Below are 15822 nucleotides of genomic sequence, written 5' to 3' on the forward strand. Positions count from 1 at the left end.
TTACATCAAATTTTTTAAGTCAAGAAATTCAAAGTTTAAGCAAGCAGAACTGGCAGATTTCAATTTTGTACTCATACATTTTAATTGCTCTTAACTTAACATTTTTGAGTACGTTAATTCATAAATTAAACGTAAAATTATCATGTAATCTTAACTTGTATATATTTTATATAAGCAGACAAGAAGCGAAGTGGGAGAGAGAGGGGGGGTTCACGAGCCGGGAGTCGAACTCGGGTCATCCGAAGCACAATGGCGCTAAATGTCGGTCGACATCTTAAATTATATTTTTAGTAGTGGAAATTTAGCTAGCTATAACTAGCTAATTCAGCAAATGCTAGGCTAATTATTAACACAATGCTTTGTTAACATTAGCATAGCATAGCAATTGCTGAAAGAATACGGCAATATAGAACAGCTGTGAAATACCTGTTCTCAAACTAAGCCCATGCTCCACTCCATGATGGTAATGCCCCAAAAACCACACATAACAGAAACTCTTCTAAATTGTAATAGCAAAGCATTAAACACTACTAAATCCACCACTTAACATTAATCTTGCACAAAAAAAACATTATACAACACTTAATTTTATTATTTATTCTCCCTTTCAAGTGTCATGGCAAAGCATGCTGGGAAAGAGAAATCCCAGCCCAGTTTCAGGTAAATTTAAGTTTGTCTAAATTAAAAGAAACAAGTTCATCAAGCTCAAAAAAATGAAACAGTTCAGATTACTTAAAATGTGTCAGTTTCGTGAACTTTAAAGAAAAAGTTCTAAATACTCATAAAAGTTAATTTGATTGAACTAATTTGTTTAATTTGAGTTTGCCCTACTCAAACCAATTAATTATTTTGAGCGTTAGGGTTTACAGTGTATAGTTAACAATAATCAAAGCATGTTTTAAATGTTTTTCCTCTAAATGAACATTTGTTATCATTTCTTAAAAGTAACTTAATCTTCAAATGGGCTTCATCTCTCAACTTTAGGAAATGCAATAGCCAAATAAAAAGCACTTATATATTGATGATATTATTTTATTTTATAATGACTAGCCCTGTTCAACACGTGCACTGCACAGTCACTATGACCCATCACAGCTCAAGAATGTGATCCCTTTCGTTTTCAGTACTGAGACACAGCAATGCATTGTGTTCCTCATCACGGGTGAATATGCTGCTTGAAAGTGTGCAAGTCATAAATTGGCTATCCCTAAGTAAAAAATGGTTGATGTGGAAGAGGTTTTAGGACCCTCTGGAGTGGGTTGTCGGCCTGGGGAATGTGTTCATGGTAGTTACGTATAGGGGCTTAGCTCTCGCTCTCTCTCTCTCTCTCTCTCTCTCTCTCTCTCTCTCTCTCTCTCTCTCTCTCTCTCTCTCTCTCTCTCTCTCTCTCTCTCTCTCTCTCTCTCTCTCTCTCTCTCTCTCTCTCTCTCTCTCTCTCTCTCTCTCTCTGTGTGTGTGTACATGAGGCCCTCTTTGGCTTTTAGGACCTTTTTTTTCTTTTGAAGGTTAGTTGGGGGAAGGCAAAGGGGATCTGTGGAGGGAATTTAAACTATGAGAGGTAGGGAAAGAGGGTCAGAGCTTGACCTAGGTTAGGTCTCCGAGTCCCACTCTAAACTAAACTGGTTAAAATGACTTTTCAGATGTCAATTGCTCCTTTTCTGCTTACTAATTTTTCTCGCTTTGCTCATAACAAATTATCTTGTTAGCAACACAGAGCGCCTTTCACCTACAGTAGCTGTGGTGGAATCTCAACCCAGAATGGATCGTATTCATCAGCCGCGCTCTTGGTGTGGTCAGGGTTCAGGCTGTTTTCCTCTGCCATGTATCTTGGCAAATACATGGCCAACCTCTGTCCCTGCAGAACCCGGACCCCCCGTTTTACCAACCTCCATATACTCTGAGAGCAGTGAGCTTATTGTAGCTGTTGACTCTTATAAGTCTGTTTTTTTTGTGAACCAAATCAATTGTAAAGCAGTCGAAGCGGTTACTGAGTTCATTTGACTTGCTTGCTGAACTGCAGGCTATTGCTTTCATCATGTTTGATTTAAAATAGTTGTTACTGTGTTCTATTACTTAAGTCTTGTGAGACTTAAAGGGTTAGTTCACCCAAAAATAAAAATTCTGTCATTAATTACTCGCCGTTCCAAACTTGTAAGACTTTCATTCATCTTCAGAACACAAATGAAGATCTTTTTGATGCAATCTGAGAGATTTTTTTTGAAGAGACTCGATCGCTTTATCTGATAAACAGATTTAATTTAGGCTTTTATTCACATATAAACATTCATCAGTGAACATAAACAGAAGCTCAACTGAACCTGCTTCACGCACGAAAACAAAGCTCTTCCGGAAGCTCAAACGTGCTGTGAAGCACACAAGAATGAATCTCATTGGTTCTTGCACGCGTCAATCAAACATGCTTGAGCTTCCATTTACCACAGCTGATGTGAGTCGATAAATGTTTATATGTGAATAAAAGCTTAAATTAAATCTGTTCATCATATAAAGTGATCATCTCTTCAGAAAATTTGGACTAAACCACTCAATTCATATGGATTGGTTTTACAATCTCTATGAACTTTTTGAAGCGTCAGTTGTGTAGCTGTGGAGGGACAGAAAGCTCTCAGATTTCATCAAAAAGATCTTAATTTGCGGTCCAAAAATGAACAAAAGTCTTACAGGTTAGGAACGACATGAGGGTAAGTAATTAATAACAGAATTTTAATTTTTGGGTCAATTAACCCTTTAAATCAGTGTAGTTACTGACTGGTTCATATGACAGTGTGAGTCTCTATGAAATCCGTTTCCCAAATTCTGTTTTCTCCATTTAATCTTTCTAGATTCTGTATTATTGGTTTAATGCATGAAAAGGCATGCCTAATCAATTGAATTCATTAAACTTAAACAATTTAATAATTAATTTAAATTATTTATTAAATTAATTGTCTGCGTTCATGCATTTATCGTTAAAAACGGTGGTTGTCAAATCATAAAACTTTACAGAATTAAGCAAACATTGCATACTTTTGATTTATAAATTGAAAATTTGCCAAATTTGGTGACATTCCGCATTATACAGTAAAATCCGTTTTTGTGAAAGTATTCCGCAATTCCGTCTGCATTTTCTTCATCATAGGTCCCTTACAATGTGTAGTTAAACATGCACATTTTGAGTTTTGTTGTAATCTGAAGTATTTTATGATTGAAATATGTAACACGTTTTTATTTTTATGCCACCTGTGAAGAGACTTGGAAGAACTGTAATTATTCTGATTTGTTGTATCTGTTCTGTTGAAATCTGAAATGATCTCATGTCGCTGAAGATATTCATTTTCTTTTATTAAACGTTTCCCCCCTCAAAGTACTAAAATTATTGTTAAAAGAAGGAATTAGAATCTGAACTAGAATCTTTTTGGTCAAAATGACGATTGAAAACAATCACATAAATCAATATTTAAGCCGTTTCAGAGCCCATATATTATTAATGACAAAAATATTTTTTGTTCTTTTAGTTATATTGCCCAGCCCTACAGCTGTGCAGTTCAGACAGATGGAAAAAAAAACTGGCAAAATGTTCCGACCATGTCCTAATCTCTGGATTACTGTATCTGTCAAAGGTTACATCTTTACCCTATCAAGTGTTGAGCTGTTTGGTGGCTGCAACCCGAGTTACTGTGTCGACCGGTTTGCCAACTGGACACACGCAAAGACATACACGCTTCCCATCGCCGTTCTGTCACTCAGTGCGTCTAAACCCGGTGCCGTGACTGACGCCATTGTGTCCTACCGCCGAGCACTCGGCCTGTTCCCACAACCCAAGCCTCTGTGGATTAGAGCCACAACAGCTGTATTGTGTGTGTGTGTGTTTGCTGTAGTTCGCTAGAGAGGTAGAGAGCTCAGAATACAGTACTGCATTTATCGCTGGATATCTGGAAACTGACCAGATTGGCTGGTCAGCAGTTAGTGTAGTTAGTTGTGAATTTCTCCTGGCAAACTTCGCTCAGCCTGTATGTTTTTTTTTAAACCAAAGCAAAACAGTTCAGATTTCTCATGATTAGTGTTATTTTAGTATTATTTATTTACTAATGTAGTATTTATGAATGTTTTTAATGTTTATATCGTTTTCAGTAATCAGTTTTATTTTAATTTTAGTTTATTTCGTTTTGTGCTTTTGTCATTTCTATTTTAAAATGTATGCATAGCTTTATATTTTTATTTCAGTTTTAATTTTAGTGCTTAATCTTTTTTTTTTTTTTTTTTTAAGTTTGTTCCCAAGGCAACATTTCAAATTTTCATTTTTTTAAGTTTAAAGGGTTAGTTCACCCAAAAATGAAAATTATGTCATTAATTACTCACCCTCATGTCGTTCCACACCCGTAAGACCTTCGTTCATCTTCAGAACACAAATTAAGATATTTTTGATAAAATCTGATGGCTCAGTGAGGCCTGCGTAGCCAGCAATAACACTCCCTTTTTCAATGCCCATAAAGCTACTGAAAACATATTTAAAACAGTTCATGTGACTACAGTGGTTCAACCTTAATGTTATGAAGCGACGAGAATACTTTTTGTGTGCCAAAAATAACAAAATAGCGACTTTATTCAACAATATCTAGTGATGGGCGATTTCAAAACACTGCTTCATGAAGCTTCGAAGCTTAATGAATCATTTGTTTCGAATCAGTGGTTTGGAGCGCGTATCAAACTGCCAGAGTCACGTGAACTATTGAAGTTGCAAAACATTTATGACGTAACGAAGCCTCTTTTACTGAAATCATGGGATTTTGGCGCTCTAAACCACTGATTCGAAACAAACGATTCGGTGTTGAGGGCGCATTCGACAAGATCAGACATTTGTCAGATGCTTAGGCTCTGTTCAACGAATCCTCTGCCATGGTCTTGTCAGTCATCTCGTCACTTACTCTCGTTACGTGATCAGTGAACTCTGATTCCTGCTGCACTACATACAACTCTGCAGCTCCTGTTGGATGAGCTGGAAGGGATTGAAGCGACCGTTATCCAACCAAATGAAATGGTTTTTATTTCTATAAAAAGCAAAATGACAGTGGAGGCGAGATCGCAAGACAGCTTTTCACCTCAACAAGAAATCTCATCACATTTTAATCTCGTCAAATCCCTAACAAATAACCAATATATTAACAACATGATCAGCTAATATCAATCCGATTGCTGTTTATCTTTTAATGAGCAGTTAAATAAAAAACAAAGATTCACTAATGGTATCATTAAATAGTTGTGCAGGAAACACTGTCAGATTATTACAGCACAGAGTTCTGTCCGCATTGATAGAAGAATTTGTGTTTGAGAACCGTTAACATAACCCATATTTTCAGCTTTTTTTTTGCATGCTGAAATTTGAGCTCACAGCTGATCCGTGTGGTTATTGGATGTTGAGATGACGTGCTTCCGGCCTCTTCTAGTGTAGACACAGTGTTACTTTGCAAACATGCAGTCGCTGCTCACAGTTTTCACCACAGTGTGAACGAGCTCTTGCATTAAAGATTCAGAGGACCGCCTGCACCAGAGCAGCTCAGCTGAATGATGAATTGCTCTTAATCACTCTTACGCTCTCCTTTTAGGGGTATTAATATTTTTTCCTTCATTTGCTTGTTTGATCGTTGTCCTCTTTAAAATTACAGGCTGCATCTGATGCTGTACTCGCTGTAAATGTCTGTCTCCATGGTCACCACATGGTCACTTCTTGCCCGCTTTAGTCCCTGTTTATGGGTCACCTGAGGACAGCGATGGTTTTGCCAGCAATAAGGAGCGGAGATTGGAGTAATCGAATCGCTCCCGGCCCACCTCTCCCAGGCTGCTTTCTCCTCTCTTTTATTAGGATGTTGTGGGCTTCTGTATTGTTACATCAGGTGTTTTTGTCCATGCAAACAAGAGTCATCAAGCTTTTTGGAATTTTAACATGCCAAAAGCAGGCTGTCTCTGCCCAAATTTTACAGGCATTTTGATGACAGGATGTTGAAATTACGGAGTAATTTCCGACGATCTCATGCTTTCAGAACATAATGACCTGAACTTTGACAGCGAACTGTAACCATGATGCGATAACGATAGGCAAATATGTAGGTTAAGCTGATATGTCGTTATTGGAGATGTAACAACGGTGTCAAGTGTTCAAGTAAACATTCAGAAATAAATACCAATGTAACAAAACGTATTCAAATTGTGTACACTTTAAAATTAAATGCATCAATCTGTTGCACTTTCAGAGCCCAATCCCAATTCAGTGACCAAACTGAACAGAGTAATAAATGTCTTTGCATTGACTTAAGCATGGACCTTAAAGTGGACTCAAACCTTTTTTTGTTATTTTTAAGAAGCCAAATAATAATAATAATAATAATGGTATTATTATTATTACTATTTTTATTACTGTCTCTAAGAAAGAAATGTATTACTATTGTTGCACTGGCACTGTAAAATAAAAATAGTATTTCATAATAATTCATTATTTTTAAGTTTAAATATTTAATGATTGGGGTGTGACGAGAATGAGGCGAGACTTTTACAGTATTTTTAAGAAATCCTCAATGTAGTCTGCAGGTGCATTTGAAATGTTTTAACTAATCATCTTGTAATGAATTTCATTTCAGTTCTACTTTGAGTATGAATTATGCAGTAAAAGACAACAATACTCAAGCACTGTAAAAGGTTTTGCCACAAACTCAACTGACTGGCTTCTCTCCTGTATGATTTCATATGAGTCTCTTCACACCTTACTGTACATGATTTATGAGCTTCCAGAACTTTTGACCTCCTAACTGAACTCCTTTCCACAAATTGATCATAGAAATAAAAACAGTATAAATAAAAATGAATAACACAGTTTTCTCTTAGTCTTATTAAGTGCAAACGGTACAATCATAAGTACTCCCTCAATATTCAAAGTGCAAATAGAGACCACATTTTTCTTCATGCATGATACAGAGATGAGAGATGGTTACAACTACACAGCCCAGCCTAAGATAGCTTTCATATTGAGAGATTTTTGCACGCATCAGGGAGCCCCTTTCAAAATGTGGGGTATTGAAATTACGTTTGAATGCAAGCTCGCGTTTTACTTTCGCTTTCGATTTTGCGATCGCGTGTACTCTGTGAATAGGGAGCAGCAGTGCTGAGAGTGCATTCTACAAGATAAGACATTTGTCAGACACTTTTTGGCTCTGTTGTGCAACAAATCCTCCGCCATGGTCTTGTCAGTCATCTCGTCACTTACTCTCGTCAACTGATCAGTGAATTCTGATTCCTGCTGCAATACGTATGACTCTGCAGCTCATGTTGGATGATCTGGATGGAATTGAAGCAACTGAATTAAATGGTTTTTATTTCTATAAAAAGCAAAACGACAGAGGAGGCGTAATGTAAATTTAGTGGTGACATATTATATCCTAATTTCACCCTTCACCCTCAATATTGCGAGACGGCTTTTCACCACATTTTAATCTCACGAGATCTTGTCACACCACCAATTAATTATTGATCCTTTATGTTATTATGAGAAGTGAAAAATATTTTCGGATTATTATGAAACTGTATTAATTAGACTATAGCGGGTTACCACAGTCTAAGTAATTAAAGGATTAGTTCACTTTAAAATTCAGCTTATGGAAAAAGTGTAACTGACATCGTGTCAGTTAAGCTTGTTTCGTAAGTTGAATGGCGTAAGACGTAGTGTAAGCATTTTGAACTGCGAGAGGCATTACACTTTCTTCGTAAGTTGAATATGGAAGGCGGTCTGGCAGAAGCTAGATATTTTACTTTATAACTTGGTAAATATGGATATTTTTTACACGCATCGCTTCGTTTCAGAAGAGCTTTATTAACCCCCCGGAGCTGTGTGGAGTACGTTTATAATGGATGGATGCACTTTTTTGAGCTTTAAACAGGTGGTTTTAAAGCTTGGGAGCATCAGGATGTTTATTAATATAACTCCGATTGTATTCGTCTGAAAGAAGAAAGTCATATACACCTAGGATGGCTTGAGGGTGAGTAAATCATAGGGTAATTTTCATTTGAAAGTGAACTAATCCTTTAATAGGAAACAGATTTGTTGAGTTGTTTCTACCTATACTAGAGAGAAACTAGTTTATTTCTTTGTATGAAAATACTGGTACATTTGACATGCTTATGTGACGTCCATTGTGCACAAAAGCTTATTTGAGCGACGATTTCTTGCAGCAGGCCTATTCTGATCTCTACACACTTCATTCTTGTTTTCTCTCCTTTCTTTATCTGAGCGGCCTTGGCGCTTGACTATGTTTCCCTCTCAACGGAGATGACGCTGTAGCCCCGTGAGCTCGTGAGCGTGAGCGGTGCACGTATGCTCGTGAGTGGGCGGCGATGGGAAAATAAGCTCTGCCCTGAGACCAGAGTCAAGGAAGTGTGGCGTAATGACTCATTTGTAGAGTACAGTGTGTGGTTGCATGTGCGGAGGATGAAAAGCATCGTCCTCTGGCCTCGCTGCCTCCTCTTCCACCCACTCCGAGCGTGGCTCAGACATTTCCCAAGATCCCAGTCACCCACTTAAGCCTAGGTCTGAATCCAAATGTGTCCAGTAGAGCCGGACACGAGTCTGCGTTTGGTGTAGAATCAAATCGTTATCAGTCTGCTGGAGGCAGAGGGTGATTTCCATGACAAAGAGACAATCGTCTGGAGTTTCAGACCCCCCTGTTCGTCTGGCTGTGTGTGAAAGGCTGGGGTCCCTCTGAGTGGCCTGTGTCTGCTGTAAGAGGCCCACCAGGTGAAAAAGGGAACCAGCTTCCTGAAAGAGCAGCCATGGAACCGTGAGCGCCCACTTTTTCAGCTGCCTTTTTCCCATTAATGTGCAGTTGAACCTAACAGATCTGAGATGAATCACAACATTTGATTCAAGGCTAAAAAGTATTTGTTAGAAAATAAGACTCCATATTGAATCAATATCAATTTTATGTAATTGAATAAAAACAATTGTTCAATATATACCTTCACTAGATGAATTTAATTGATGGTATTACAATGTATTTGAAGTTTATTCATTGTATGATTGAAACTTTATAAATCAAATGTTTTTGGAATACATCAGTTTCACCAAACTTGGCTAATTTATTTATTTAGCAGATCTAAATGTAAATGCATTTTTAATGATTGATTTTTGTGTCTATCAAGACGAAATTCATTCGCTATGAAATTCAAATTACAAATAGTAATATTGTGAAATATTATTACAATTTAAAATAGCTGTTTTCTATGTGAATATATATTAAAATGTAATTTATTCCTGTGATCAAAGCTGAATTTTCAGCATCATTACTCCAATCTTCAGTGTCACATGATCCTTCAGAAATCATTGTAATATGCTGATTTGCTGCTCAAGAAATATTTCTGATTATTATCAATGTTGAAAACAGTTGTGCTGCTTCAGATTTTTGTGGAAACCATGATAAATTTTTGTTCAGGATTCTTTGAATACAACGTTCAAAAGAACAAAATTTATTTGAAATATAAATCTGTAACATTATAAATGTATTTACTCTGACTTTTGATCAATTCAATGCATCCTTGCTGAATAAAACTGTTTATTTCTTTAAAAAAAAAAACTTTCTGACCTTTTGAACGGTACATTTTTTTTAAGGAAAATAAAAATGACAGAGCAACCTAAAGAAAGATGAGTAATGATTATTTTGTAGCAAACCTCTTCTTCATGTTAGGTTTGTCGTGAAGGGTTTATACGTTATCGCTAAAAATCAATTTCTCTGTTGAGTTTTTGTCCTGGAAGCCCACGGTTGCGCTCTATTACACACACCAGCTAATGATTCAGTCTGACCCTCGCCAGATTCTGTGAGTGATTCTTGTTTTTCTAGCTTTTTTTAAAACGTGACTCTGCTCTCTTCAGCTTTGATGACTGGCCTCTTGAGCAGCGGTTATGAGTCAAACCGGGATGAATCACTCTCAGCCTGACATTCGTTTAGCACAGACAGATCTCTGAGGCCATTTGGTGGGTAATGCCGGACTGAACCTTCGGTAAACTTCTACTCGTTACCAGAATCTTGTTAGATGGTGCTGCAGAAGCCAGACAGCTTGCGTTTTGACGCATTGGGTTGTCATCTTAAAGGCGAAGTGTGTCATTTCTGCTAGTGGTATCAAATGGAATTGTGAAATTAATGATACCTTCCATTCAGGTTTACCAAAAACTCCCTTTGTTTGGACAAACTGCTCCAAATTTGCACCATTTGTTGAACCGGAACATGTTGGACCGTTTAACCAAACACTCAGTATTGTTGTAGTTTTGAATTTTGTTGTATTTTGTACTTATATTCACAGGTTTTTATTATCTTTTTGATCAGTTCTCAGTTTGCACTTTTTATTTTTGTATTCTTTTTTTATTCTCTAATTTTTATGTTTTAAATCCTCTTTTTTTGATCACTTATGTAAAGTATAAATTACTGTTGTATATGAATATATGATATGTAAATAAACATGTCTTGCCTTTATTTGTGCTTTCATTGCTTTTCAGTGTTTGACTGTTAGTTTTTGTTGGTTTTTCAGTATTTTGCAGTGTTAAAATTGAAGTTCATGCATTTACCTAAAATGTTGTCCTATTTTGTCTGGCCTATTGATATCACTGGAGAAATATATGGAGAAAACATGTGATTACTGTTGGTTGTATAGCATACTTCTGTTGTCTTTAAGTATCATATTTGGGACGCACCATTTGTGTTCGTTTTTTGTATTCATGTATATTGAAGGCAAGTCGTTAAAGGTTAAAGGTACAGTGTGTAAATTGTAGCGGCATCTAGGGGTGAGGTTGCGAATTGCAACCAACGGCTCAGTCCATCGCTCACCCCTCCCTTTTGAAGCACATGGGCCGACACAGGACAAAGATGTCGTCATCTGCAACGAGTAGCCAGTCAAGCAAACACACTCTGTAGAGCAGTTTGTCCGTTTAGGGCTACTGTAGAAACACAATTCTTTTTATTTCAGTTAATGAAAATGTGTTCATGTAGTTGTTAATAACAGTTGTGATGTGAAGTTAATGTATAGGGGCATAAAATACTTCGATTTGAGAAGGAAAAGTATGTATATTATGTTTATGTTCTGGAAGTATATTTGAGAATATATTTGGAAATGCATTTGGACATTGCTGACTTGTCTTAGCCTTGGTCTTATCTCTCTGAACATGACAGATTACATGCATATATCAAAATGGATTGGTAATTGGTCCCGTTACATGATATGCAAATCTGTCATGCATATTCAATAGTCAGCCTATAGTCTGTTTGTATCAAAGTTTTGATTTATTATTAAGGTACCAGAGTTTGTATCTTATCAAATTGGATTTATTGGTATTGCTCTAACCCATCTTCACACAATTAAGCTGGCAAAGGAAGTAACCATCATCTTTAACTTCTCTAAAATTGATGAAATCTAACCACTGCCCATGCAGGTGAGAGATGTATTTGAAGTGGCCGGATATGTGTGTGCCATGAGGATGAGTTTAATACAGCTTGAAGTTAGAGCACAAAAGTGACTCGTGGGTCAGACATCCCATTTCTGAGAATGGCAACATTTGATTCATTGAGCATCACCAGCATCTGTTTGTGTTTTTTCCCTACCTCCTCCACAAAATTGCTGAACTCTGTTTTTCTTCTCACAAGGCCCACGAGTGGAAGTTGTCTGCTGATGAATCTGCCCTAGGCGTCTCTCATTCAGGGAACCATTAACTGCAATCACTGTCAAACTCAGTCATGAAACCGGTATTAAATTTTCAGCATCTCTCTGTAGGCATCAGCTGTCTGTTGAGAGCAATGGTTTCGTCTTTGCCACTTGCACACAGCCTTCATACCTCGTCTCTTTCCCAATTTGTACTGAAATGGTGCCGGTGCTCAGCCAGGGGATCTGTGAAACTCAGAACTGACCTCCGTTTACACTGACTTGAGGTCCAATTGATGATGTAATTGGCTTTAACTGACTGTAGTCTGCCCATGAATAAACATAATTTATCACTTTTATATTTGCAAGTCTTACTCATTGTTTTGAGAACTTATTTTAGCATAGAATGTGATTTGATTCAGCATCTTTATGTCATTACAAGCTAGCTTTGAAAATATATTATTGTTGTTATTATATAATAAAAATAATAATAATTGTCATTATTTATTATTATTATTATTATTATTATATAATATAATATTTTTATTTTTGTTTTTTACTACTACTACTACTACTATTTAAAATAATTATTGTTATTAAATATTATATTATTTAATAATCATCATTATTATAAAATTGATGATTTATTATTACTATTAATATTAGTATTATTGTTAAGTTTAATAATAATTTAATAAATAAATGTATTATTTAAATATATAACAAATACATTTAACCATTTAAATTTTATTTAAAAAAGTCTATTCACACACATTCTATTTAATTTATATTTAATATTTAAATGTTTAAATATTTGATGTTTAAATATTTGATATTTATTTTATATATATATATATATATATATAACAATTTCTAAAAAAAAAATGTAATAACTGGTTGAAGTAGCAGTGCAACAAAAATAGGAACAGGGTTTCCATCAGCTGAAGGTGCGTTGCATCAGGCGCTTGAAGTGTTGACACATTCGTTCATTATATAATCGGAGTGATTTGGCTTTGTACCATGTGGTTTAATTTTGCGGTGTTGTTTTGAAAGCTGTACTTCATTGAGGACACATCCACCTCGCCTGGCCAGTTATGTTATAGCTTGGTGTAACACTGTCTATCTTATTCTGTCCTTCTCACTTCAGGAGCCGTTGGGGCCCAGTCCCTGTTCTCCGTGCCACGGAGGCCCGGCTATGGCACCATGGGGAAACCCATCAAGCTGCTGGCCAACTGCTTCCAGGTGGAGATCCCCAAGATGGATGTCTACCTGTATGAGGTCGACATCAAGCCTGAGAAGTGTCCACGCCGTGTGAACAGGTAGGATGTTTGGGAAACTGCTCAAAGTTTATGAGTGACTCCTGTAGACGCCCTCCTGATGAGTGTTGTCTCTGCAGGGAGGTTGTGGACTCCATGGTGCAGCACTTTAAAGTCACCATCTTTGGGGATCGAAGGCCAGTTTATGATGGGAAGAAAAGTCTCTACACCGCCAACCCACTGCCTGTGGCGCCCGCTGGGGTAAGGAACAACACGCTTTGTTTAAAAAGATAGTGAGCCGCCAACTTTTGCACTCTGTTTGGATGCACAAATTATCCAGTGACACGTTCTGTAGGAAATTTGCACATTAAAATCATCATGATATTCTAGGGCTGCACAATTAATAAATAAAATCAAAATAAATCCAAAATCTCGATATGTGCGATCTCTGCATCTGCTCTAAGTCAACCATCTTCCCAAACTTGTAATGAGAAGTGGTTCTCAACAAATGTGAAGCTTTAAGGGGTTTTCTATCAAAATAAAAATGTTTGAAAATAAATTGCCATAAACGCCATAAATGATTAAGCAAGTATTGTAATTTGTACTGTTGTAATGTAAATCTTTTTAAAATCTTTTTTTACAGTGAAATTTTACTTTCTTTATAATATTACTGCTGCTAGTGAACATTTTGTCCTCAAAGTTGATGTGTTAGAAGTTTGACAAGGGCCAAATTGTGATGGCTAGACGACTGGGTCATCTCCAAAACTGCAGCTCTTGTGGGGTGTTCCCGGTCTGCAGTGGTCAGTATCTATCAAAAGTGCTCAGAGGAAGGAACAGTGGTGAACCGGCGACAGGGTCATGGGCGGCAAAGGCTCACTGATGCACGTAGGGAGCGAAGGCTGGCCCGTGTGGTCCGATCCAACAGGCAAGCTACTGTAGCTCAAATTGTTAATTGTTAATTTCAAGAAGTTAATGCTGGTTCTGATAGATAGGAGTCAGAATACACAGTGCATCACAGTTTGTTGCGTATGGGGCTGCATAGCTGCAGACCAGTCAGGGTGCCCATGCTGACCCCTGTCCACCACCGAAAGCCCCAACAGTGGGCATGTGAGCATCAGAACTGGACCACGGAGCAATGGAAGAAGGTGGCCTGGTCTGATGAATCATGTTTTCTTTTACATCACGTGGATGGCCGGGTGCATGTGCGTCGCTTACCTGGGGAACACATGGCACCAGGATGCACTATGGGAAGAAGGCAAGCCGGCGGAGGCAGTGTGATGCTTTGGGCAATGTTCTTCTGGGAAACCTTGGGTCCTGCAATCTATGTGGATGTTACTTTGACATGTACCACCTACCTAAGCATTGTTGCAGACCATGTACAGCCTTTCATGGAAACAGTATTCCCTGGTGGCTGTGGCCTCTTTCAGCAGGATAATGTGTCCTGCCACAAAGCAAAAATGGTTCAGGAATGGTTTGAGGAGCACAACAACGAGTTTGAGGTGTTGACTTGACCTCCAAATTCCCCAGATCTCAATCCAATCGAGCATCTGTGGGATGTGCTGAACAAACAAGTCCGATCCATGAAGGCCCCACCTCGCAACTTACAGGACTTAAAGGATCTGCTGCTAACATCTTGGTGCCAGATACCACAGCACACCTTCAGAAGTCTAGAGGAGTACATGCCTCGACGGGTCAGGGCTGTTTTGGCAGTAAAGGGGGACCAACACAATATTAGGAAGGTGGTCATAATGTTATGCCTGATCGGTGTATAAACACAGTATTTTAATCAAAGTATTTTGGCCAAATTGTGCAGTCCTACTACAAGTAAGCTACAAATAAGCAGTTTTTTTCCCCCCCCAGTTTTTCCCCAAATTCTACAGACCTGTGTTATTCACATTAGATGTGATCAAAGAGTTTTACATTGACATACCCATTGTCCACTCTTTTTTTAGTGTGTTGATGCAGTACTTCTTATGTGTCCACAGGTGGATCTGGATGTTACTCTGCCAGGGGAAGGGGGCAAGGACCGACCCTTTAAAGTCAGTATTAAGTTTGTGTCCCTGGTGAGCTGGCACCTGTTGCACGAGGTACTAACTGGTCGCAGTATGTCAGAGCCCTTGGAGCTGGACAAGCCAATCAGCACCAACCCAGTTCACGCTGTGGATGTGGTTCTACGGCATCTGCCCTCCATGAAGTGAGTGTATTCCAAAATGTCTCACACACAGACAAACATTAGCTGGTCACCCTGACACTCCTACATTTACAGTTCAGATCATATATTTTATTGTTAAACTGTGACCTCAGAACTATTTGAACACAGTGTGCATATGTCAATGCATTAGATATCAAAATATCAACACAAGTGGCTTCTGCAGACAAATTATGCTTAAAATTGACATGAAATGGAAGTTGTGATTGACTTTACTTCATCAAAAGTGACAGTAAAGACATTATAGTGTTACAAAAGATTTGTGTTTAAAAAAAAATAGTGTTCTTTTGCTCTTTCTATTTATCAAAGAATCCTGAAAAAATGTATCATGCTATCAACAAAAAAATTAAGCTGCGCCGACTCCGGTTTGAACAATGTAAGGCTGAACACCGTAACTGACAATCACCATTTTAGCTGCGTGAGATTCTCCAGCTTTGTTGTTGTTGAGCAACCGAAGCACGAGATGTTAAAGCTCTGCCCTCTTCTTGAAAGGGGGCCGGGAGCAGCAGCTCATTTGCATTTAAAGGGACACACACAAAAATGGTGTGTTTTTGCTCACACCCAAATAGGGGCAAATTTAACAAGCTATAATAAATGATCTGTGGGGTATTTTGAGCTGAAACTTCACAGACACATTCTGAGGACACCAGAGACTTATATTACATCTTGTAAAAGGGGCATTATAGGTCGCCT

General features: G+C 37.8%; 1 protein-coding gene across 3 annotated transcripts in view; it reads left to right on the plus strand.

Moving 5' to 3' along the window:
- The window catches only part of LOC127496959 (protein argonaute-3), a 48873-nt gene that overhangs the window by 5006 nt on the left and 28045 nt on the right, over window positions 1–15822 (plus strand). For all 3 annotated transcript variants that reach the window (XM_051864989.1, XM_051864987.1, XM_051864988.1), the window contains exons 2-4: window positions 12812–12983; window positions 13061–13181; window positions 14906–15114. In XM_051864989.1, coding sequence (XP_051720949.1) covers window positions 12812–12983; window positions 13061–13181; window positions 14906–15114 — 502 coding nt within the window. The remainder of the gene's footprint in view (window positions 1–12811; window positions 12984–13060; window positions 13182–14905; window positions 15115–15822) is intronic.

Source organism: Ctenopharyngodon idella, chromosome 16, assembly GCF_019924925.1.
Source record: "Ctenopharyngodon idella isolate HZGC_01 chromosome 16, HZGC01, whole genome shotgun sequence".
Lineage (NCBI taxonomy): Eukaryota > Metazoa > Chordata > Actinopteri > Cypriniformes > Xenocyprididae > Ctenopharyngodon > Ctenopharyngodon idella.